Below are 24,465 nucleotides of genomic sequence, written 5' to 3'. Positions count from 1 at the left end.
CAGCTACACTATGTGACCACATCCAGGTTGCTGGGGGGAATCTCCAGGACCTTCTCCTTCATGCTCTCTGTTCCTCCCTCCATCCCTTCTCGATCCTTTGCTCCTTTGCACCCTACAAAGTCTGCCTCCTCATGGGGTCTGGGTTGGCAGCTGTTTCTGACCCTCTGGTTCTGTTGTAGACAGGGGACTTTGGATGCTGTAGGCTTCAGACCTTGAGGGTCTGCAATATGGACTCAGACCGAGTCCCCAAAAGATCTCTAGCACTCTAAAGATTGCCCACTTGTGGCAAATCTTCCCTCCCTTATCATGCTGAGACTGTTAGTTGGCTTCCCAGCCTTCAGGTACATTAAAGACTTCCAGGCGTGGGGTAGAATGAAGGCTTGCAGACACTTCAGCATTTGTGTCTCAATTGTGTGCAAAGTTCAGACGTTAAACACATCAGGTGCTCAGAGGAGGAAGCGTGAGAAAGGGCAGGCAGGGCCAGGGGGATGGGGAGTGGCCACTGGCAGAAGGGCCAGGCCAGCCCTGGAGTGGTGAAGGCTTTCCCGTGGACTCGCCCACCCACCAAGGGTCTGCAACATGGACCTGCAAGATGGTGCAACGCACGGACAGCACAGCCTGGCAGAGTAGCCTGTGTGGCTTGCCTAAGTGACATGAGGACACCAGGCTGATGGTCTCTGGCATGTGACAGGAAAGCTCGGTGAAGGCTCTTGAACACCAGGCCCAAGATTCCGACGGTCACTCTCAGAGTCTGAAAGGAGCTAGGGGGTGGGAGATTCAGGGGCTCCTTTTGGGGCGGCCGGTCATACCTCCTCCAGTGCATGAGAGGCCTGGGCAGCCAGGCCTTTCCTGGGGTTAGTCTGCCCCCCAGGTCCCCATCCCAGGCTGCCCCTTCCATGGCCCTGGGCCGTTTGGGCTCTAACTGAACCGGGCAGCTGCACCACATGGCCTCAGGAGCCCTCTGTCCCCTTCCCCTGCAGCTCCGATCCATGCCAGTCACCCCCCACCCTGTCACTCAGTGGGTGGGCAAGTCCTCAACAACCCACCTCTGGAGCTTTCCAACCTATAACTGTCTTCATTCCATGACCCAGCAGAACAATTCTCACTGCTCTTCCATTTATGAAGCCCCTAAGTGGAGGTTCTGGGCTGCCTTTTTTTTTTTTGTCTCTCTTGGATTTCCTTCCTACTTCAAGGACTATGAGGGTGAATTCAGTTTGCTGAGTTTCTGGCCAGCCCAGCTGAATGGGAGGAAATATCCCAGCATGCCTCTTGCCTGGCGATTATGCTTCTCCTACAGGGTCAGAGCAGGAGCCAGAGAGACACAGGCGTGGAGCTGGGAGGGAGCAGAGGCAGCCTTGCACGGTGGCTCCTTGGGCAGATCTGGAGTGACACAGACCCTGAGCCTGAAGCCAGCCCCGCCACTCGCCAGCTGTGTGACCTGGGACAAGTAACTTCCTGAGCCTCAACTGTTGTTTTTTGTTTGTTTGTTTCTCATTTGTAAAGTGGGTAAAAATGCCTACCTTGCAGAGTTACTATGAAAACAAGATGGGGTATATAATAAGTCTGATGTTTCATAACCGGGAGCTGATATTATGCTTGTCTTATCTCAACCTCCATGAGAGAGAGAGGCAGACTTGCCCAGAGGCATGCACTGAGACGGTGGCAGACTCAAGTTCATCCTGTTTCCCAGTCTGGGGCTCCTCTGCCCGCCACACACTGTCCCCACCAGGTGGGAGACAATAGGCAAGAGCAGATGGGCATGATGGGAAAATCTTTCAGTTCTCTGCTCATCGCCTGAGGAGAAGCACAAGTGGCAGTGACAGGATTAGCAGCCCCACCCCAGGTCGGCTTCCACATCAGCGAGGGAGAATAAAGGAGTGAGGGGGACAAAGTCAAACAGAAGAAAGTGCCCGGAAAAGATGTTTTTATGTACACTTACATGGAAAAAAAATCAAAGTATACAGCATGAAGATATATGTTTCTCAGAAAATTCATCTCTGTGAACCTGTTTGTTTCGGTTGCAGTTCTGGTTCAAGACTTGCCAAATGGAAGGCGTAAAATCGCGGGGTGGGGGTGGGGAGGAGAGCCACCAAGGGAAAGTAGCAATTATGTGCTATTTCTTTTCTAGTTCCAGATAATTCGGAGTTTCAACTTTTCCGGCAAGTCAGAGTTATATAAACAGATGCCACACTAAAATATGATTGTGTAAAAATATAAAACTCCTAAAGCATGATCGCAATAATATTTTAGGGAAGAAAACACATTAAAGTCTGGTAATATCAGATAGTACAAACAGGATCATTTGAGCAGTTCTGTGTCTCTGTGAGAACACCAGTTGCAAATGATGGACGTGTGGGAAAGAAAGCATTCGGTCTGCACATAACTTAGAAAGGGGTAACATTTCTAAACACTGACTTTGTAAGAAAACATGAAGGACATCTTAACACTCAACAACAATGGTTAAAAGGAGGAAGTAACTTTCTGAAGGATGCAGTGGGCAGAATGCTACGGCCTTGGTTTTCAACTTGCTCTTAACCTGTGCTGGGGTGTGTTCACACTGCACGGCGTTTCCTGCGGAATCTAGCACCGAGAGATGGATCAGACTTTGTCTTTGATCTGAGTCCTTTATGTCTTCAGTTTTGAGTGTATTGAGGTATGTTTTCTTTGGTTGCCCTTATAACAAATGTGTAATAAAAAACTGTAATATTTACAACATTTAAACATTTTAGATTTCAGTGTCAGCTCTTCACATAAGAAAAATCTAAAACCTCTCTTTAAGAAGCATTGGAAGATTATTACTTCCTAGCATCTGTCATGAAACTGTTTTCGATGCACAGGACAATGAGCCTATTAGCACAGCTATATGTTTTCTGGTCCAGAATCTTCCCCGAGCTCAGCGGGGAGGCAAGTCCCGTGACAGCCATGTCCGCGGTTCGCCACGCTTCACAGTACTTATCCACGAGGCGGACCCCGTGGGGGCTGGAGCCATGCCAGATGACCTTCTGGGGCCTAGAAAGTAATTTTGTCGCGTTACTTTTTGAAATGACACTTCTCTGTGTTATATCTTGATAAGCAAAATTGGCGTAAGTCCAGTGAATCAAGTCAAACTCCTTAACCCTCCACGGTCTGATGCCAGATCACCTCTCTGTCCTCACTGCTCTTGCCAACTTTCTGAACACACGATATTCCAGCCATACCCAGCAGTAATTTTAAAATCATATCCTCTGCTTTTGTGAATCTAAACCTCTGCTTATGAGGTCCCATAGTCTGGAGTGGCCTCTCTTTCATTTTTAAACTAGTGAGTGACTCCTTTGCGTTTTTCAAAGGCCAATAAATGCCTCCTCTTGCAGGAAGCCTTCTCTGATTCTTGTCCCTAAATGAACATTTCCTCTACACTCCTATCATATCTGTTTCTGCACTTAATGACGATAACATTCTGTCTAGAATCATCGTTAGCCTGTGTCTCTGTAGACTGTGAGTCCTGGAAGGGTTGTTCTGAGTTGTTCTATTCTGAAAAGCACACATAATTTTCAAAGATTTAGAATGCAACTCACAGTAGAGAGTTACAGGATCACCACAAGTTGCAGAGCTTACCACTCATTAAGTGCCCACTGCATGCTGTACGTTTTCACACATATCATTTTATTCGTAGAACAATCCTATGGTATAGGTATGATTATCTTGCCCATTTGACAGGTAAGGCAGCTGAGGCTCAAAGAGTGGAAATGCCTTCCCCAAGGTCCCATATGGAGCTACTGGACCTGGGTCTCCTGGCTCCAAGGACAGGGCTTTCCCCATGGCCCTGTGGCTTTATGTTGGCAACATCCCAGAGGGGCAGCTGATAAAGGTATGCGATTATTAGGAAGCCTCCTAAAACTGTCCATCATATCACACCTGAGTATTTCCACCCTTACTTACCAAGAAGGATCTGTCATCACGTCTCGGCCATCAAAGGAGTAGATTGGAATGTGCATGTTGAACTGACCTCCATGGCCAGCAAAAATCGAGTCCCAATTATTAAAAAGTACTTGGCCCTATAGAGACAAAATGCCACATTAGAATCATTGTATCATCAGCCTACAAATGGACTATATATTTTTACCCATTCTGCAAAGCCCAGATGACACCTCATATTGAAGTCCCCAGCCTCAACCCCAGAGCCTGGACAGAGTGGAAACTCAAGCAATGTCTATGGTTTGATTTTATAATCCATCCTCGAACCCTTTCGATTTTACTGTCTTATTTCTTCACGCAATGCCTCTTATCATATGTGTATACAATGCTCCTCCCCATCAAAAGCATATTTTAGGTCTTTCTTTATTATCAATATTTTAAAATTTTTGTGTATATGTGCTGAGCTTCTAATTTGTGCCTGGTCTTGTGCCAATCTACACTCTGGGTGATAACGGAGATGAATCTCTTAGTCCTTTCCTGAAAGAGCCTGGTCTCTTGTGGAGAGATCCAAGAACAAAAACAATTCCAGCTGGGAGAGGGGACGGAAAGTGCTGGGGACAGGGTCAGGAGGGAACTTGCCAGCCTCAGGGTTCCAAATTGGAGCACTGGGGTTGCAGGACCGAAGGCGCTTCAAGTGCCCTTGAGAGCTAGTTAGTGATCAGGAGCCAGGATGTGTGTGAGTAGCAACAGAGCTCTCCCTCTGCAGCCTTGAAGGAGTTTGCTATTTCCACGGCATATCTGAGGGACCTAACAGGCCCTGGCTTACCAGAAGATGGGGCACAGAAATATTTGCCCGGCTTTGGAAGCTTACACGCTAAGAAAACACCAAACCGTGTTCAGGACAAAGTGCCTCTGCCCTGGGACAAGTGTCCCCCAGCTGTTCTGTGGTGCCACTCAGCTACCCCCCAGAAGACATCCTCAGGTGGGACCAAGAGCCCCAGACACAGGAGTCAAGGAAACTAATGCTCGTTTGCAGTGACTTTGAGCACACTGCTTTCTTCCTCTGAGCCTCAGTTTCCTTATCTGACAAACTAAGAAAAAAATAACTCCTGTTTTTATTGGAAGTATCTATTAGGAGTATAGATATAAAGTGCTTTGTAAACAAGCAAAAAGCCCTACATAAGCTAAAGAAGTTAATATTATTATTTCTTCTGTGTGCTCCAAGAGTCATAGACCATCCAAGCAGGAAGGGAACAGGCCCAGAGAGGGAAAATGACCTGCACAAAGTGGCACAATCAGTCAGGGGACAGCTGGCCCAGAGCCAGCAGTCTTCTGTTGACTTCATGGAACAGCAGCTGCCCCCAGGCCCTGCGGAGGCCTGTGCCTCCAGAAGGCTGTGGGCACCGTACTTGTTTTTACCTTGAGGTTCACTATTGGAAGGCTGTGTCTCTCTGCTTTCCGCACAACTGTGGAGAGATCTTGCAAATGGGAGGATAAGAACGCTCGGTAGGTGGACAAGAGTCCCGCAGCCCGGGCCTGCTGGAAGCACTGAAAATCAGCTCGAATGTCCCCAGAAAATGGCATGTTCAGAGCAACCAAGTGCAGCTGAAAAAAGTGAGAGAAAACAGAATGCAGTTAGACTCACAGGCAAACTCCAATCCCCGTAAACATCTCACGTCCCTAAGAAGATCCTAGACTTTGTAGGCTGGGAGCCACATGGAGGTCGTCTTATTCAACCTCTCCTTGACACTGGGATCGCAGTCTCTGCTTGACCACCTCCAGGGAGAGCTACGGTCTCCCAGAGCAGCTTGCTTCAGCTCTCCAAGCAGTTCTAAGTGGTAGAAATTTCTCCCTTAGTTGAGAAAAACAAAACAAAACACTGCTTGGACCAAGTAAAGCACTTCAGAGATCGGAACAGATCTGAATCCAGCCCGTAGGCTGTATGGTTGAGACTTCTGGGTCCCCCCAGCTCAGCTTCCAGCAGGGTCCTGGATCCCAGAGCTTCCCCGAGCCATCTGCCTGCTGCCCTTTCTTCCATCTCCTGCGTGGGTCTGTGGCTGGTCATGTGAGGGGCCCAGGGACAAGGCATCAAAAGGAGAAGGACGTGACACTTATGATGAAGACTACTGGGATAGACCCTTCTGGGAGCTAGGGCTCTAATAGTAATTCTAGCCTCACGTCCCTGCCATCTTGGTCAGCAGCCCAAACCAAAGCCATCCCATAGCCTGTTTCTCCGCATATGCTCTCCCCAGGCCCAGCTCCCTCGACTGCCCTCTCCCCCAGCGCTTTCTGCCACACCCTCGGGAACGCATTCTATAATCAAGGGACACGCATCCCCTCCTCTCCAGTCTTGTCTCAGGGGTAGTTTTTATCTCATCCACTTAGAGCTGGGGAGGGCTGCTGTGGGACCTCGGCCCATCCTGCCAAAAAAGGAAACTATTTTTAAATATTTTAAGCCAAAGGACATGAAAGGAGCCTTATGTGGTGAGACAGGAGGTGGCCAGACCCGAAGGAAGCGTCTGTGTGCTGGCGCAGGCCTGCCATGGTGGCCTTCTCCTTCTCAAGCTTCCAGCCGGATGGCCACAGCTGCCCATGCACTAGTGTCCAGGCTGCCCCACACAGTGCTTGCGTGTCTCTGGGCATTGTTCTCATGCACCACCCCTCTCCTTCCCTGTCTCCTGCACAGGACAGATGCCTAGCCTGCTGCCTTCCCCACTCTGTCTCTCTTTATTCATCCCAGGTTCTGCCTTGGTCACCGCCCAGACAGAGGTCCAGGTCAAGCAGCACCACCCCCACCCCCCACCTGCCCCATGCCTCCCCAGACTGAAGCCTCCCCAACAGGCCTTGCAGGGGCTGGCGTTTTAGGCTCCACATTCCCTCCATTAGGATGGGAGGGGGCTTCAGCATGCTGCCCACTCACCACCACCACCTGTAGGCCACCAGACTTCTACCTATACTAGATACACACACACAGCCTGGCCTTCTGATGCCCCTGCCATTGGCTACACTGCCCCTACCTGGTCTTCCTCCTTCTCATGCATCTGGAGACTCTGACACCTGAGGGAAGAAGCCTGTGGTCTCATCACCCTGCAATCAGTGCACTTCTGGGGCTACATCAAAGGGCATTCACCAGGGGCCTTCATAGAACGAGGCTTCCCCAATGTCAGTGGCCACCTAAGAAAGGTATGGGGCATGGCCAGGCGTGGTGGCTCACGCCTGTAATCCTAGGACTGGGGGGCTGAGGCAGGATGATCACTTGAGATCAGGAGTTTAAGACCAGCCGAGCAAGAGCGAGACCCTGTCTCTATAAAAAACAGAAGAATTAGCTGGGCATGGTGGCGTGCACCTGTAGTCCCAGCTACTCAGGAGGCTGAAGCAAGAGGATCACTTGAGCCCAGGAGTTTGAGGTCGCAGTGAGCTGTGATGACACTACAGCACTCTAGCCTGGGTGACAGAGAGAGACCCTGTCTCAAATAAATAAATAAATAAATAAAAGGTATGGAGCAAGTGCAGGGCGTCCCCGCCAAGCTTCTAATCCCACCCCGCTCCGCTGCTCCTTTAAGGAGATACAGAGAAATGTCTGGAATTATGGTTGTTTCTGAATGGAGAGAAACAACCGGGGGCTTTTGTGCTCTCACGTTTGTAGTTCTCTAATTGCTGGAGCATTTCTATAATGAATGAGTATCACTTTTAGGAAGACAATAATGTTTTAAGCATCAAAATGTTAAAATGAAAAAAAAAAATTTTAAAATGGCTGTTTTTGTGGGTGGTTGTAATTTTGGTAAAATTATAGGTAAGTGACTATTTTCTTCTCCATTCTTTTTATGCATTGTCAAACTTTTCTGTAATGAATATGTACTACTATTGAATTTACAAAATACTACAAAAAAATTCTTTACCTGCTGCTCTAACTTCTTTGGGGGCTTTTGAAGGGTTACCTGCACTCACTTCTCCCTTCCCTCACCTCCCATTTACTCCTCAACCAACTAGAATCTTCTTGGCGATTGAAATGTCGTGCTCTAGTTTCTAAATTTGAAGGATACCTTTTAGTTCTTTTTATGGATTTCCTGGCAGCCTTGGACACTGCTGGCTACTACCTTGCTTGGCACCTTTCTTCCTCTCTGGCTATGGCTTCCTTGTTTCCTTCTCATATTTCTCTATCAGTTCCTTTCTGTTTTTGCTCCATATAGTCCCATCCCCTTTCACTGCATAGATTCACTTTCAGGGTTCCTGCCACCCCTGTGGCAACTACATGGCTCATCTCCAGACCCGATCCCACTGAATTCTCACGCCTTCCTATCCTATCCCTTCCTGGTAGTCCCCACGCAGGTATCCTCCGGGCACCTCGGACTCATCATGCTCCAAATGAGTTCCCCCTTGGTGACCAGTGGCAGTGCAGGACACATGTTTCTGATGTCTGCCACGCCCATGTCTGGTTCTTTGAAAGTGCCCCCACAGTCCTTGCTACAAGGAGTGGCCTTAGGCCTTCAACCTCATTCTCCTGGCTACCCTCGATTGGACAGAGCGTGGGCAACTGACCCTAGAGATGCCAGATTAGACTATCTCTCCCAGGACTCTGAACTGAGCTGGGTAGTACTGGGCTCGGCAGCTGTCAGATCATAGAGCTGGGGCCAGAACCAGTGCCAGGGCAACCCAAAGCTGTGTGCAAGCTCGCACAAGCTATTATGTGTGTCGGGTGGGAAGAAAGACCCTTGCAAGAAGGTGGTCTGCAGAAATAGTAAAGCAGACTGATGGCATCTTTCTCGCCATTCAGCTGAGTTCCATGAGGTTCCTGCAATGATTTGAACAAGATCTTTACTTAAGCTAGCAAAGGAATAGAGTGAGAGTTTCTAATCTCTACAATGAGATGATCTCTGGAAAGGAAACTGTCACCACTCTATCACCACTGCAGAAGCCCAGGCATCCTTTCTGACCACTCTCATCCTCGCTGCCCTGTATCCAGCCAACGATCCAATTGGTCACTCCTGCCACCTTTGCGTCTCTCCAGTCTGCCTACTTTTCTACACGCTCACTGCTGTGAAAGCACAGGAGCCACCTCACTGGCCTTCGGACCTCTGCTCATGTCCCCTCTGATCCATTTGACACTATAAGGAAGGGAATTTCTGAAATGCCGATCTTATCATACCTTCTGCTGCTTTATATACAGTCTCCAGTAGCTCCCCAGTGCCCAGAGGAAAAGGTCAAAGTACTCAGCTTGGCTTGCAGGCTCTTGTTGACTGGCGCTTGCCCTTGCCCTTGCTGACTTCTGCAAACTAAACTTCTTCCTCTTCTGCCTTAAGCTTTACTCCTTTGGCCAGACTGAAACACTTGCAGTTATAGGACTGCACAGTGCTTCCCCTTGCCTGCTTCTGTTCCATCTTCCCTCTGCCTGGGATCTCACCCTCTTTCTCCAACCTGGCTCACTCCTGCACCCAACTATCCTTTAGGTCTTATTTAGAGGTCACCTCCTCCAGGTAGACTTCTTTGGCCTTCCTTGTACCCCCAGCACCCTGTGTTTGCCTCACCCAAACAACTCGGCACACAATGCATTCTAAGTCTCTATCTTTTGTTTGCCTCTCTTGCTAGCCCACAAGCACCTTGATGGTAGGGACTGTGTACTAAGCACGGGGCCCAGCACATAATAGACACACGCTCAGTATTTGCAGAGTCAATGCATAAACCATACTTACAGCAGGCTTCTCATAATTGGCACTTGAAATAGGGTTCAATGGAGGCTGAGGGTGATGTGGCTGTTATGTAAAAGAGGAAAAGAAAGAGTTCTGAATATGCATTCAATCTATTCCTCAAAGGATGCTGAGGTGCAAGTGCAAAGTTTCTTTCTTTCTGTTTTTTTTTTTTTCCTAGAACTGCTACATGGTGGGCAGCAAGTGCAATGTTTCTCAAAAAGATACTTCAAATAGTTTGTCATTGTCTCTGACTGTGACTCTGAACTGTGAAGAGATTCAGGCTCGAATGAAAAAGTCATCCTCAGAAAGGGAGGGGATGTCCTCAAGACTTTGCAAAAGAGCATTGAACCCAGAAAGCAGAAGACCCGTGTTTAAAAATCAACTCTCGCTTAACAGACATAGCCACCTCTTCAAAGCCTCAGTTTCATCATCTATAAAATGGGTACCTGCCTCAAAGGGCTGCCTGGAGGGCTAAAAGAGGGATGTCAGTTGGCCATGTTCTCATAAGGCCGAGAGTGTTAAAAATTAAAGGAATCTTGTCGATTGCTTACGCCAAACAATGATTTCACAGATGAATGAACTGAGGCCAAGAGAGGAGAAGCCACCTGCCCGGGAGGATTCAGCTACTATGGGAACAGCAGGTCACCAGCCACTGGATCCAGTTCTCCCTCCACTTCTGCTGGCACCTAGTAACGTCTGGGTTTCCACCAGACACTAAACCTTGCAGAGCTGGGTGTCCCATTGGAGAGCAGGTGCTGGAGACCAAGGGGGACTCTGGAAACCCTGATGAAGGAAGGAATGAGCCACGGAGCAGGGAAACTACTCACGTTGCTGGAAAGTGCTGGCGGTGGAAGGCTGTCGGCAGGAATGGGGATCAGTTCTCCCAGCTTTAAGGAAAACAGTACATGCAAATGAAACATCAACTAGAAACTTCGTCTATTTTCAAAGCAGAAAAATGGTATTTACAGGAGTAGACGATTATTTTTAGAGGGTCTTTGGAGGCAGTTTGTTAAAGGAAGTTTAGGAATTACCTGTAATTTTTTCCAGCCATCTCTCACACGAATGAAAAACTCAGTGCTGTCCCTAAGGTAGATGAATGTTCCTTCTATAACCAAATGTGCTTTCTGCAGCATGTCGTCCATGTCGCTGAAGGTCGTGACCTGTCAGATCATTCAAATCCCAAACACCGCTGTTATCCTCAGAGCAAGGGGACAATTTGACAAACTGGCCTCTTTGTACAGTCAACTATGAACCACCCCTCATGTTCGATGACAAGGCTTATGGTGCCATATAGAGATTTAGATATTCACCAATAAATAAAGGGTATCCTTTCTGATAAAACAAAAACATGTATTACTTCGAAACACAAATCTAAATTATAATAAATGAATTAAAACAAAAAAGCTAATATTCTGTGGGTACAAAAACATTTAAGAATCGTCAACAGAGTTGTGTTTGTCGGGTCTGGCATTAGCAAACTCCCTGGGAAGTGCTGCCTCTTCCAGTTTTTGAAGCTGCGTGTGGTCACGACATTGTTAAGTGGTGCCACTTTGTGCTACTCTTTGAGGAATTTCAAATTTATTTCCATTTGCAGTTAGAAATGCAAGCAAGGGAGCAACTATACTTAGGTACTAAATCTTTTTGTCTAGCTGGGTAGTAACAATATTAAATGAACGATAGAAAATGAGGGTCTGTGATTTCTCTGTCTAGAAAGCGGCCAAAGATTAGACAGTCACTTAGCATATCTACGAGCAGATACAGATGCTGCAAAAATCTATTGAGTAGCATCAAATCTCAAAGAAACATCAGCTAAGAGAGTTCTTATTTTTCATTTTCACTGAGAAAGATGATAAAAAATTAATTTTCACTTAGCCTTGAAGATAATGGCTTCGTGCATCAAAATGGCTTAGCAGTCCTCCCAAAGGACCAAATACCAAAATTCTATCACTGGCTGGACAGTTCTCTCTTTTGGCAGCCAAATTTTCTGACTAAAATCCAGCAAAGATTGAAGAGCATTCTACTCCTGACGTCCTTGTGAGGTATTTGTCTGTCTTTTGTGCATTCTAATGACCCTGGTGGGCCATACCTTGTTCCCAAGTGCTGCAGAGTAACAAATGTACAAGAGACATCCTTTGGCAGAAGAGAGAGGGCTGAACTACCCAGGGCCAATATGACCAGCACAAAGACCTGTTGTGATACTGTTTATACTCTTGGGCTTAAAGTTTTTGATATAATATTATGTGACTGGTTTTTGTTATAGCTTAGTCAGCTAAGGATTTGAAGGGTGGAACTTAAATAACAAATGATTTTGTTTCTCGTATAACAGGTGACACGTTTTAAGTCATCTGACATCTATAATAAATTCCCTCTACTCTTTGTGGAATTGCACCAATTCTACTGTCATGAAGGCTAATCCCAAAAAGGTGCCAGGTGCTATAGCCAGAGTTTTAAGTAAATCCATCCAAAATGGAATGATGAATACACATTGATAATGACACTGACCAAGTTTCTGGATCCGGGAAGCCCTGGCTGTCCTGGAGGGCCAGGTGGGCCTGGAAGAGCCACAGCTAAGACAAAGCAGAAAAGAAATGTTACAAAGAACTGCCCTCTCTGAAAAAATGCCTCAAGTGTCAGCTGGTCACCCCAGCAAAGTGTTTACAACCCCACTCACAGTGCCACAAAGCATCCCGACTTGCGGCTGCATCTCGGGGGGGTCTGGACCCAGCATGTGCCTTAGGCCACACTGACTGGTTTGAGGAAGAGCTGGGATTCTTTGATGGTCACCCTGCATCAAGCCATGCCTAAGACTTTTCAGCATTATAAGTGAATAATTCCTTTTGTTGTGGTGGTTTGTGAAAGCCAGTTTGAGTTTTTTGTCACTTACATCTAAAAATATCCTGACTCATACAACTTACTTCACCCAAGAGACAAGCATGTGACTACCAAACAGAGGAAGCAAGCCCAGAAAGAGGAAGGGAAGGCGCTAGGCAGTGGGAGGGGGCCAGAGTGGTGCAGGGACAGCAGCCCTGGCCCTGGGGCCAGAGACATGGACTCAAGGCCCCGGCTTGTCAATTATGTGGTCTTGAGGAAACAGCAGGCCCTCTGAACCTGTTTCCTCATCTGCAAAATGCAAATAGGCATTCTTCCTCACTGGGCTGTGGTGAGAACTTACTGCTTTGTAAATTGTACAGCATTCGACCAGTAGCTCTTAACTTTTGAAGTGTCACAGTGCCCTTAAAAATCAGAAAAAGGCTATTGCCCTCTTCCCTTGACAAATGCACACACTCCATTCTATAAAAAATGTTAGTGGGCTGGCAGATCCCTGAGGTACATGCTTGCACCGTTTAGCGGTCTACGATTCCCTAATCGAAAAGCCCTTACTCTAGGCAAACATAAAGAAGGATATTACAACCATTCCTTTGTTCTTCTTCTATCTCTCTAATCCCTGGTCCCCTGCCCTCAAATCTGCAAAGCTCTTGGCAGAGTTAACGATGCTCTTACAAGTTCCAGTAAAATTATACAATTCTTTAGGTTGCAAGTCTTCAGTTCCAACATAGGACTTGACACATACGTGTCAAATAAACATCTAGTGGATAGAGGGTCGGAGGACTTGGACTTAGATCCCAACCATGCCTCCTATGAGCATCAGTGACCTTGGGAAAGTCTCTTAACCTCTGTGAGCTTCAGTGTCTTCATCCATGAGACAGATTTTATAATGATACCCATTTCCTCTCCCTCCCAGGGTTGCTGTGAAGATGACATGGGCTAACAGCTATGAACGTGTTTTGTGAACTGTGACTTGCTGCCATACATTATGCGAGGGACGATGCTTGTTCAATGCAGCAAGGCATCCTGGGCCCCCTCGTGCAGTGCTGCCATGGACGACAGATTCTCCGCATCCTGCGCTCACCCTGTATCGTGCCTCCACCTCCTGCCACCCTACTCCTCCCTCAAGGCCGCGGGGCCCCTCTGATTTTATCCACCCAGCCCCTTCTTCCTTTGCAGGACCAGTATCCTCCTCATCTTCTTCTCCTAGGATCTTCCCCTTCACCTCTGCAACCATTTGGTTCCAGAAAGATCTACCATGTTCTCATGTGATCCTACCTCCTGGCCACAAGTGATCCATCCAAGGCTGAGAACCTGGCCCAACACAGGCCAGTTAGAATCCTTCCCAGGGACTTGCCCCAACCCAGGACTTTTCAGACTACAACTGAGAAAGAACTTCAAGATTTTGAGCTGACAGTAGAAACTATAAGTTTTCACTAACCATATTTCCCACCATGCAGAAGATGTGGTCTGTGGTGAGGAAGCATGAAACTGGCATATAGAGAGAAGCTGAGAAAGAGATGGCCAGGGAGTCTTGGCAGGGGTGAGTCCTTAGTTCTGGCTGTTCCTGAGGTCCAGCTGCATGTCCCTCCTTCCCGTGAGTTGACTGTCCACTCCCTCCTTCACGTCCAGTGAATTTCCCTTTGAGCTACTTTGAGTTATGTTCTTGTCACTTGCAGCCAAAGATTCAAGGCTAAGCCAGGTGCTGTGGCTCATGCCTGTCATCCCAGCACTTTGGGACGCCAAGGTGGCAAGATCACTTGAGGCCAAGAGTTAGAGACCAGCGTGGGCAACAAGGTGAGACCCCATCTCCACAATAAATTTTAAAAATTATCCAGGCGTGGCTAACAGCTTTAGCTGTAGTCCTAGCTACCTGGGAGGCTGAGGCACAAGGATCGCTTGAGCCCAGGAGATCAAGGCTACAGTGAGCTATGATTGTGTCACTGTGCTCCAGCCTGGGTGAAGAGCGAGACTCAATTTCTTAAAAAAAAAAAAAAAAAAAAAAAAAAGAGAGAGAGAGAAAAGAAAAGAAAGAGGTCCAAGCCTAAGTTAAAGCCCCAGTCCCAAAGTCACTTCCCTTGTAAAGCTCTCCCTGAGCCCCAGAGACTGTAGGTCTCTTCCCAGGTGTGCTTCCACCATACCTGGCTCATGCCAATCCGAACAGCAAAAAAGCACACAGTTACGCCATCATTGCTACTATCACTATTACTGTCTTCCACCATCGGCATAGTGGAAATAACGCAGGCTTTGGAGCTATACTGATCTAGGTCCTAATCTTGTTGGTGTCACTCATTAGCTGTGTGAGCTTGGAAAGGTTCCTAATGTGTCTGGGTCTCACTTTCTTCGCCTGTAAAACGGAGATGCTGATACTTTTCTTGAAGGGTTGTTGTGAGAATTCAATAAAATACTGTAGTAAAATAATTAGCAAAATGCCTGGCACTTGATAAATGCTCAATAAATGAAGGTTTTTAAAATTTCAGCCATTTTGCATTTGAGGAAGTGAGGCTCCAAGGGGTGAACAGATTTTTGCATAGAGAGTTATAATCAATGTTGGTCCTTAAAAGAGGTTCTTAAGTCCCTAAGGCACTGACAAAGCAGCAAGGAAGTTTCCACCCACACAAGAAAAGATGCACAGCACCATTAGTCATCAGGGAAATGCAAACCCAAACCACAATGAGATACCACTTCACATGAACCCATTAGGATGGCTAAAAAAAAAGATATAATAAAGATAATAATCTTGGTGAAGATGAAGAGAAACTGGAACCCTCATACACCACTGGTAGGAATGCACAATTCTTTGGCTCCTTTGGAAAACAGTTTGTCAGTTCCTCAAAAAGTTAAACACAGAGTTACCATACGAGGTAACTGTATGTTTCGCTCCCAAGTATATACCCAAGAGAGCTAAAAACATACGTTCATGAGAAAACTTGAACACGAATGTTCATAACAGTATTATTCATATAGTCAAAAAGTAGAAACAACCCAATGTTCATGAACAGATTAATGCATAGACAAAATGTACATCCGTACAATGAAACATTATTCGGCCATAAATAAAAAGAAGTACATGCTATGACATGATGCACCTTGGAAACGCTATGCCAAGTGACAGAGGCCAGCAACAAAGGGCCAGATATTATATGATTTCATTTACATGAAACGTCCAGAATAGGCAAATCCAGGGGCAGAAAGTAGATTAGCGGTTGCTAAGATCTGGGGGAGGACTGGGGAAGAGTGGAAAGGGGGTGACTGCTAATGGGACAAAATTTTTGGTGTGATGAAAATGTTCTAGAATTAGACAGTGGTGATGGCTGCATGACCTTGTGAATATACTAAAAACTACTGAATTGTATACTTTAAATGGGTGAATTTTATGATGCATAAATTATATCTCAATTAAAAAAAAAAAGAAAAGAAATAAAGCTCCATCCCGGCAGCAGCCCTCTGTTAGACAGCGTGGCTGTGACGCATCGCCCAGATGCGGTGACCCCGGGTGTACTAGTAGGGGCAGTGGGAATGAGGGCACTGCTCACAGAACTCACCTGCTCCCAGGATAGCTGGAGGTCCTGGTGGCCCTGGGGGTCCTGGTGGCCCAGGGGCACCAGGTCTTCCAAAGCCAGGTGGCCCAGGCAGGCCAGGTGCACCTGGGGGTCCTTGGGGCCCAATGACAGTCTCCCCTTTCTGGCCCTGTCAAGGCAAGCACGCAGTAAGAGTAGAGAAAGCACCATTCATCACCAGAAGTCCCATCTATTCTTTTCATGGGGACATCTGTAAGAAGGCAATAAATGCCAGCTATTGGTATTACTATCCTCAATCTTGGCACAATTCAAGGGGGAGTAAGGCCTCAAGGGCAGCAGTCCCATCATTACATTGAATGATGCTACAGAGAACCCCAGCGAGCCCTGGAGTCAGGAGGGACCTTGAGGATCATCTAGTCTAGACTTTGTACTTTACAGATGAAGAAACTAAGGCCTAGAGAGGGAAAGGACCTGCCCAAGATGACAAAGCAAAAGAGAGGCCCAGCGAGAAGTAGAGCCCTGATCCTGCCTTTGCTGGTTCTACCTTCGTGGTGAGCTCAGGAACCAAAGGTCAATGATCCAGCCATATTCTCATTGGGTCTCATCCTGGGAAGACCAAGCCTATTTAGGGGTGTCTTCTTTGGTAAAATTTCAGAAGAATCAAATAGCTCCTCTAAAAATATCTCCCTCACCTTCCATTCTGCCTCCATTATCTGATGTGCTTACCATTAATGACACTCTGTGCTGAGCGAATTTTCCACCATTTACGTGAATAAGGCACTGTGCTTAGTGGCCAGGAAGCTACCTAACTGCATGTAGCCTTGTCCACCTCACTCCCTCCCCGTCGATCATGGGGAGAGCTAGCCAATCCTCAAGTTCTGCCTCCAGCTCAGAGTACAATGACTAACCTTCAGCTCCTCAACTGCCTAGTCCTTCTGGGGGCTTCAGGGACAGCCACAAGCCCGCAGGGAAGATGGCTTGGAGGGGCTACTACTCACGGCCAGGCCTGGGTTTCCGGGCAGGCCTGGAGGCCCAGACACAAAGAAGTTGTCGTTAGCGTCTCCTTTTTCTCCTTTGAAGCCCCTGTCTCCATTCTCCCCCTGGAAGCAGAGAACGTGGGAATATTTCAGTAGGAGTGGGATGAACTTGGTCTCTGACATAAAGCCAAGGCATTGGAAACACAGGCCACATGTTTAGTAGAGAAATAAATACTCACCTTCAAGCTATTCAGAAAATGTCTCAGGTAAGCTGGATCAACTGGAGGACCTGAAAAAGAAATACTTCTTAAAATTCACGATCATAGTTTCAGAAATTTAAAAACACAAGTCTCCAAGTTGGCAACCATGGTTATTTCCTAGTGGACATGACCTTGCCCTGGGTTAGCTCACGGGGTCAGCACTGGGCTCAGAGGCAGAAACCGGTCCTGGTCTGGGCCCAGCAACCCAGACTCTGTGGTGTCCTGGGTGAGTCCCCAGCCCTCTTTGGGCCTCGTTTTGCACATGAAATAAGAATGATTGGAAGCTCCGGTCGCTCTTGCCAATGCTCCATCTTGGACACGCCGGGCGTGTGACTGGGTCTCGCCAGACCTCGGTGGAGCCTCGCTCAGGGTGGTAATGTGATTAGTCTCACTCTCTGCCTCAGCTGCGCTTCTCAGGAGCAAAAGTCAAAGTCGAGATCTAGCACAAGGGCTGGCGTACCTGGTGGTCCCTGGGCCCCCTGATCGCCTTTTTCTCCTTTTGTGCCGGGAAGACCCCAGGATCCTTTTTCTCCTTTAACACCTGCCACCAAATACATACATTAAACAAAAACAAACAAACAACAACAACAACAAAAAAAAAAAACCCAGTGAAAAATGACCTTCATTTTACATAAAACCTTTCTGAGACAAGTTTTCAAACTGACCTCCTTTAGCAAAGTCTACTCAAACAAACAAAGGTTTATTGAGAATTCAGCGGGTATAATAAAATCCTTTGCTAAATGATGAAGAGGGCAGAGGCAGATGCATTAGATACATTCCCGACCTTGAAAAGCTCGGTTTGTCGGGGAGACAGACAGCTCACAGCACGCAAGGAATGAAATACGTGCTGTCGTTGAGGTGCTGGCAGAGCACCAGGGGGGCCCAGCAGGGGCTACGACGGACTTTCACTCGGGCGTTGCCACGCATGCGGACTGAGGCTCCGCACCAGCTCAATCTCCCTGTCTCATCTCTCCGAGGCCTGTGCAGCACGGTGGCATGTGGGGAGGAGAGGGACCTCCCAGGAGTGCCTGCACAGACAGGACAACTGAGGGTGCTAAGTGCCCCACCTGCAACGTGGGGAGAACGCCCACTGTGGGGTGACGCACCTCCCCGCAGGACTGGTGGGATCACCGTCTTGTCTCTGCGGGACTGGCCTCCAGCCAGTCTTTATACAGCAGGCGGCCCGGAAGGGAGCGCTTTAGGAGATCAGTGTTTGGGAAGGGAAGCGGTTCCCTTTCCCCACCTCCATGGTTGGGATGGACACGAGGCCTTTGAGTTCCTGGTTCCTGAGAGGTGTGGCAGATCAACCCACCAATGACCTCGAGCCCAGAGTCAGTTCACAAAGTGCAGATGAGGTTTGGGGGCTCCGGCTTCCCCAGTGTGGGGGAAGGACTGTGAGCATCCGAGGTGTGATGGCGCCAGCTGGGGGTCAGCAGGGAGATGCAGCCACATCTCACCAGTGTTGGGGGAGCGGCTTGGGACCGAGGACCTGGGGAGTGGACCCACACCAAGACCACAGGCAGCGGTGCTCAGAGAGGAAGATGATGAGCTCCCCACCACCGGCGAGAGCGGTAGTGACGACCCACAAGCAAGTAGGAGGAAGATCAGCTCACCAACAGCCGGCAATTCCGAAAGGTCTGTTCTCTCCCCCTCCTTCCAGAGGAGCCCCTCAGGGCAGGGGAGCAAGTGGGACACTTAGCAATCAAATCCTCCCCTCGGGCCACCTTGCACTGGGATAAGGAGAGTCTTGAACTGAATCTGAGCACGGGGTGTAGAAACAGCCTGGACTTGGTAACCAGAAGTGACGGAAAAACCACAGGGCCAGACACCATCAGGGAGACCATCCCCTGGCAGGTGGGGTGGCACAGTGAGCTGGAGGTGAGTATAGGGAGAAGAAGCCCTGCCCCCATGTAAGCCCCAAGTGTCTGGACTCCTCGATCGAAAGGGGGATACGTGGTGTGGCACAGGGTGTGGGGACGGAGGGACCAGAGGGCCTGCTCACCTGCAGGCCCCTGTCTCCTGGCCTGTCGCTCTCTCATGTGCCTAGAAAAGCTCCTGCATGTGGCCATGAACATGCTGGTGTTTCCTAATCAAACACTCGGAGCCAGCGCTTCTCACACTTACTGTGCACACAGCTCACCTGCAAGACTGTTAAAATGCAGGTTCTGATGCAGCAGGACTAGGGAGGAGGGTGGGGCCCGAAGTTCTGCATTTCTAATGGGATCCCAGGAGAGGCTGATGCTGACTGGTCCAGGGACACTTTGAGGCAAGAGTCTTTTAAGCTCCCACAGCCCTTCCCTGGATTAGCTCTTGGCATACTACACTATTATTGTTTTTTAAATAGTTAGTTTCACTTAACAGATTCCAAGGGCTGGGAGGCAGGAACTGCAGGATTCAACCGCCTCAGCCCAGTGCATGGGATCATATCAGGCAAGGCATAGGCATCAGCGAATGTTTTTTGAACAAATAAACACATGAATGAACAAGAGGCGTGCTTCCTGCTACCCGGAGGCTCAGCCCAGATGGGCAGGACAGACAGACGTGTGCTGCCCCAACCAAAGAGGTGCCCAGCCCCACAGCCACGTCTCCCACCACACACAGTCAAACCTTCCTGACCACCTAGTCTGTGCCCAGCACTGGGCAAATGAAAAACACCTTCCTCAGAGCTACTAGGGTGAGGCGACGTCCCAGAGAAACACCCAGAGGAGGAGGGAGTGTGTACCGTGAAAGGTGATGAGCTCTGGATTCCCGGGATGGGTGGTGCCAACCTGGAAAGAGAGGAAGGCGTGTCAGACACTGCCAACCCTGCCCTGGCGTTTGTAGGCACAGACAGCCACTGTGTCTCGGGCATGTGGCAGAAGAGGTGGTGCCACGGGGTCAGGCCTTCCTTTGGCTCTGCAACCCCCAAAACCCTGAGCCCCCTAGTAGCCCCGATGGCACAGACATCCCAGGCGTTCAACTGGGAGGCCCATCACATAGCGGGGCGGGGGGAGACAGAACTGAGACCTACAGGCCGACATACTCAGCAGAGGGGAAGCCCAAAGTTTTAAGACAACAAATCATGGCAGTGTTGGTTTGGCCAAGTATGAGCATTCCTGGCATTCTTTCTTATCTCTGAGGACGGATTCATGCGAGAGGTCAGGCATCCCAGCCAGCGGCGTGCCCAGCCACGGAGTTGGCCCCGCCGTCAGCTTTGCTGTGTCCAAAGGTGAGTGTAATGAACAGGAACTAACAGCAGGGGTAATCAGTAAAGGGGGCTGTCATTAGGTTTGGGGGGGGGCTATTCCAGACTCCCCATTAAGTGCCAGGGGTCTGGAGGTCCAAGCTATTGTATATAATATTCCTTCCAAGTTCTTTCCCAGATAGCTGCACTTCCTTATCTATTAAGACAAAGCCACCTGCAACCCGGCTTTTTCCCAGTTGATAGGTGGAATCCGAGTGGTCCACCTGGCGCTAGGATCCTTCCATGCTTACAGTGGAGGGTTGCAAGCTGCTCAGGGGTCACTAAGAGGAGATGGGAGGTGGGGTGGGAATCTTCCAGGAAAAACACTTCTAAGTTAAGGATGAAGGCTGCAGCGCCAAGCCGCCATCTTTTAGTTATGCTGATAAAGTTCCCCCATGGCAGGCTCGAGCTGTAAATTGTTTGGGTGCTGGGAAGGGCTGAAACTAGAGGAGGCTTATGGAATGCTGGATGTGAGAGGAAGGATTTCTGTTTCAAAATGTCCATTTTGAGAGCAAGTCAGGAAATGCCCAAGGCCCAGCTCCCACGGTGTCCAGCCAGGCAACACGAAGTCATAACTCACCAAAAATGCTCTGAGCCCACCTTTGGCTTCTTTTATGCAACTCCATGGCCCCCACAGGCCCTGGTTACTGCAAGGGTCCTAGCACGGGTCATAGTAACTGCACTAGCATTTTTACAGCCCTTTAAAGCCCTTGAGTGCTGTCCCATGGTTGGCCCATTTGAAGCCTGAAATCATGTTAGTTGGGGGAGACTTCTGGCACTAGCCCACGGTGGCACCTGGAGCCAGCCCTTTCCCTGTCTGGGCTGTGGTCTCTCCTGCGCCATAAGGAGGAGGGATGCAGCAACCACTCAGGAGGGCCCTCCAGCCAGCTCTGGCAGTCCATGTTTCTCTCCAGGCCACATCCAGCAGGCTCCTTAGTGACCTTACAGAGTTGGGTCCTGCCCTCTGCCTTCCAGGCCGGAGCTCCCAGGCTCTGGGCTGCAGGCTTGGATGCCTCAGAGTTTAGACATGGACAGATGTCTGGGAAAACACGCAGCCAAACTGCATCACTTTGAAGCCTCTGACCCAAGCCTCATCATCACCTCCAACAGCCATCAATTACGGACCCACTTCAGGGAAGATTTCTAAATTGTAATGTACGAGCTCCCGAGAGCAGAGACCACGCCTGTCTAGCTCACCCCTGTGTCTCCGGGGCCCAGCAGAGAGTTGGCACTCGGAGAGTGTTCAGTAAATATTTGTTGAAGGAATGAGGCAATGATTATGCACGGTTTTGTGACTAACGCCTGTGCACGGGGCTCACCCTCCTCGGGTTTCCCGACAGAAACAAGAGTCTTGTAACATGGGTGAAACCCCAGGGACGGTGCTGCTGACTGGCGGGAGGACCAGGCCAGTGCCTGACCCCTCGGAATCGCAGTCTGCCCTGCTGCCTAGTGGTCAGGAGACGTGAGCTATGGTTCTAGTTCGGGCATGTCCCGCGACCTTGGACAAGCAAGTGAGCTTCCCTGAGTCACAGTTTGTTTCCCTATTATAAAGTGGCAGAGAGAATCCCTGCCTGTCAGAGTTGCGTGCTGTGCAGTAATATTATCATTGGGAAAGGACAGAACATAGCTACAGATTTTAGCCCAAAGTTCCCGATGCAAAGACCACGGGTTGGCATTGCTTTTGTTCCATCTATATTTTTTAAGGAGTCTATTTTTGCTAATTTTTTTCTGCTCCAAACATGAAGCTCATATGGTCACAAAAGACAGTGATTTTTTATTATCTTAAAAGAAGAACCCTGCCAGTGTGAGCACCCTTACAAGATCCAGTATATTTCATTGCCATGATCTGTTATCTAGAAGCTTCTAGTCACTTAAGGGTCTAGATGCAGGTGACAGAGACAAGAGAGAGGACATTCACTGATAGAAGTGGCCCAAGACAGAGGCTGATCTTTTTCTCTGAGGTGCTATCGATGCCAAAGCCTGCTCTTTAAGGCAGTGACTGCTACTTACTGGAGTTTTGCAGTGTGGCCGGACAGGAATTGGGAAAACGGCCTGTGGGCGGTGAAAAGAAGAGAGGTGAGGCCATCAGGACCCCAACTCCAGCTTAGGCCAGCCCCTGCCTGACCCCCCACGCAGGTCTCCCCACCCATCCCAGCTTACTCCTTTGATGTTAATCACTGCCCCAGGTGGTCCAGGGGGGCCTGGAGGACCAGGTAAGCCAGGTGGGCCCTGAAGAGAGAAAAGAAAGGCCATGCCTGAGTTCAGGTTGTCGTGAGTGCAGGGGCAGCTGCAGGACACTTTCCCCGGGGTCTGGGAACACAGCAAGGAAGGGAGGGTCCTCTGAAGCCACTTCTCCTTCGGGTGGGCCCGGCCCTTCCACAGGGCACGTCTACATTCCTGACCTCACTGCATCTTCACAACAAACCACAGAGGAGACAGCAGAGCAACAGGTATTGTGTCTGGTCAACACATACAGATAACGAGGCCCAGAGAGAGGAATTGACTTGCTCAAGGCCACACAGCAACTTAGGGCAGAACTGAGATTGTAACCCAGATTCAGACTCCCAGAGCAGTGCTTAGTTGATATGGAGCCTACAGCCTGTCTATCAGCAAATCTCTAGTGCAAAGGCGGTTTAGGTGGGGGACGTCCCCCCACTCATGATAGGGTGCCCAGGGGAGTGCCACAGAAATGCAAAATTAAATGCAAAACTCTTGTTAGATAGCAGAGTCATTTTCAAAACCAAGTCAGCCTGGCCTTAACACCATGCACCATTCTCTCTTTCAAGCCCAGAGGCCTCACAGCAGGAGACAGGAGGCTCTGAGGGGCAGGCGTGAGGCGTTGAGCCTGTGCAGAAGCCGTGCTGACCACTCTCAATGACAGCATCGGTGTCTGGCTTACCTACCAGGTGCAGTGGGCTTGGTGAGTGGGAGACCCCTAATGCTTCGGTAAAATTGTATTTCTGGATTTCTGGGCACACAAAGCAGAGACAGGGTGGCACAAACAGAAGCAGCAATGGGCTTAGAACTGTGTTTGCATCTTGCTTTGGTGATTATTAGCTAGGGGACCTTCAGTGGGTGTCTTGACTTCAACAGGCACCAGTTTCCTCTTATGTCTCGTGTGACAGTTATCACAAAGACTAAGTGAAATATTGTCCTTAAAAGCACTTTGCGTAGTGTCTAGTATGCAGCAATTGCTCAATAAACACGGGCTTCCTTCTCCTGGACCTGCTGATGCTCCAGTGTTTGCCACCTTGTGAGGGCCTACTTAAGCAGCTGAGCTGCCCTTGATATTGACTCACAGCACGGACTGAGACTGAGCCCCTAGTGATGTGAGCAATCTCTGGGACTTCATAAAGGAGGGGAGAGTCAGAAGCCCTGGGATATGGAAGCACATTTTGTGAGCACGCCCAGGACACTTTCTCCCTGTCTCCCCTGGGATCCGCATGAGGAAGCCTATGCTCCACTAAGGTGCTATAGGTGACAGGGACCCTCCTGAGAGTGAGCCAGAGGACAGGGCTGGGTGGGAGGACCAGTAGAGGAAGAACAACATTCCCGAGCAGTCTGCAAGTTCACCGGACCTGGCACTCTCTCACCCACCACCTGAACACCAGCCTCCAGCTGCATCCCCGGGAGACTCACCGGCATCATGACCCCTCGATCTCCTTTGGCACCTTTGGGGCCATTCAGTCCTGGTCGACCCTGGAACCCACAGGAGACACCTTAGTAAACCCACCACCCACAAGGCAGCCTGGCCCACATGTCCTCTCCTTCCATCCTAAGGAACACTGATACCTACAGGTCGTCCGGGGAGACCAAGTTCTCCTTTGTGTCCCGGTGGTCCTTTGGGTCCCTAGAGGCAAAACAAACACCAGATCAGAAACTCTGGGTTCAGGGAGATGGTGGGTGTCAGCCTGCTTCTGTGGGCACTGGTGACAGTGAACTACCAACAGAAGGAAGGGGGCAAGGAGCAATGACAGTACTCACCTACCTGGCTCCTTGTCTCCAGCCTCTGTGCTCTCAGTCAGAAGCACCTGCTCAGCCCCGCACCACGCCCTGCTTTCCTGCAGGCTCCAGCCC

At 49.2% G+C, this 24,465-nt stretch overlaps 1 protein-coding gene across 1 annotated transcript in view; it reads right to left on the bottom strand.

Moving 5' to 3' along the window:
- Positions 1-2,276: 2,276 nt before the first annotated feature.
- The window catches only part of COL15A1 (collagen type XV alpha 1 chain), a 174,209-nt gene continuing 152,020 nt past the window's right edge, over positions 2,277-24,465 (bottom strand). Inside the window, exons 32-47 of the mRNA XM_069472141.1 lie at positions 24,185-24,238; positions 24,028-24,087; positions 22,549-22,617; positions 22,399-22,440; positions 19,888-19,933; positions 17,626-17,706; positions 17,145-17,194; positions 16,927-17,028; positions 15,953-16,097; positions 12,084-12,148; positions 10,613-10,741; positions 10,409-10,468; positions 9,585-9,644; positions 5,314-5,499; positions 3,919-4,034; positions 2,277-3,009 (exon numbers count right to left, since the gene is read on the bottom strand). Coding sequence (XP_069328242.1) covers positions 2,796-3,009; positions 3,919-4,034; positions 5,314-5,499; positions 9,585-9,644; positions 10,409-10,468; positions 10,613-10,741; positions 12,084-12,148; positions 15,953-16,097; positions 16,927-17,028; positions 17,145-17,194; positions 17,626-17,706; positions 19,888-19,933; positions 22,399-22,440; positions 22,549-22,617; positions 24,028-24,087; positions 24,185-24,238 — 1,479 coding nt within the window. The 3' untranslated portion in view covers positions 2,277-2,795. The remainder of the gene's footprint in view (positions 3,010-3,918; positions 4,035-5,313; positions 5,500-9,584; positions 9,645-10,408; positions 10,469-10,612; positions 10,742-12,083; positions 12,149-15,952; positions 16,098-16,926; positions 17,029-17,144; positions 17,195-17,625; positions 17,707-19,887; positions 19,934-22,398; positions 22,441-22,548; positions 22,618-24,027; positions 24,088-24,184; positions 24,239-24,465) is intronic.

The sequence above is a fragment of the Eulemur rufifrons genome, chromosome 7 (genome assembly GCF_041146395.1).
Source record: "Eulemur rufifrons isolate Redbay chromosome 7, OSU_ERuf_1, whole genome shotgun sequence".
Classification (NCBI taxonomy): domain Eukaryota; kingdom Metazoa; phylum Chordata; class Mammalia; order Primates; family Lemuridae; genus Eulemur; species Eulemur rufifrons.
The sequence above is the reverse complement of the archived record's forward strand: the minus strand, read 5'-3'. Positions and strand labels throughout refer to the sequence as shown.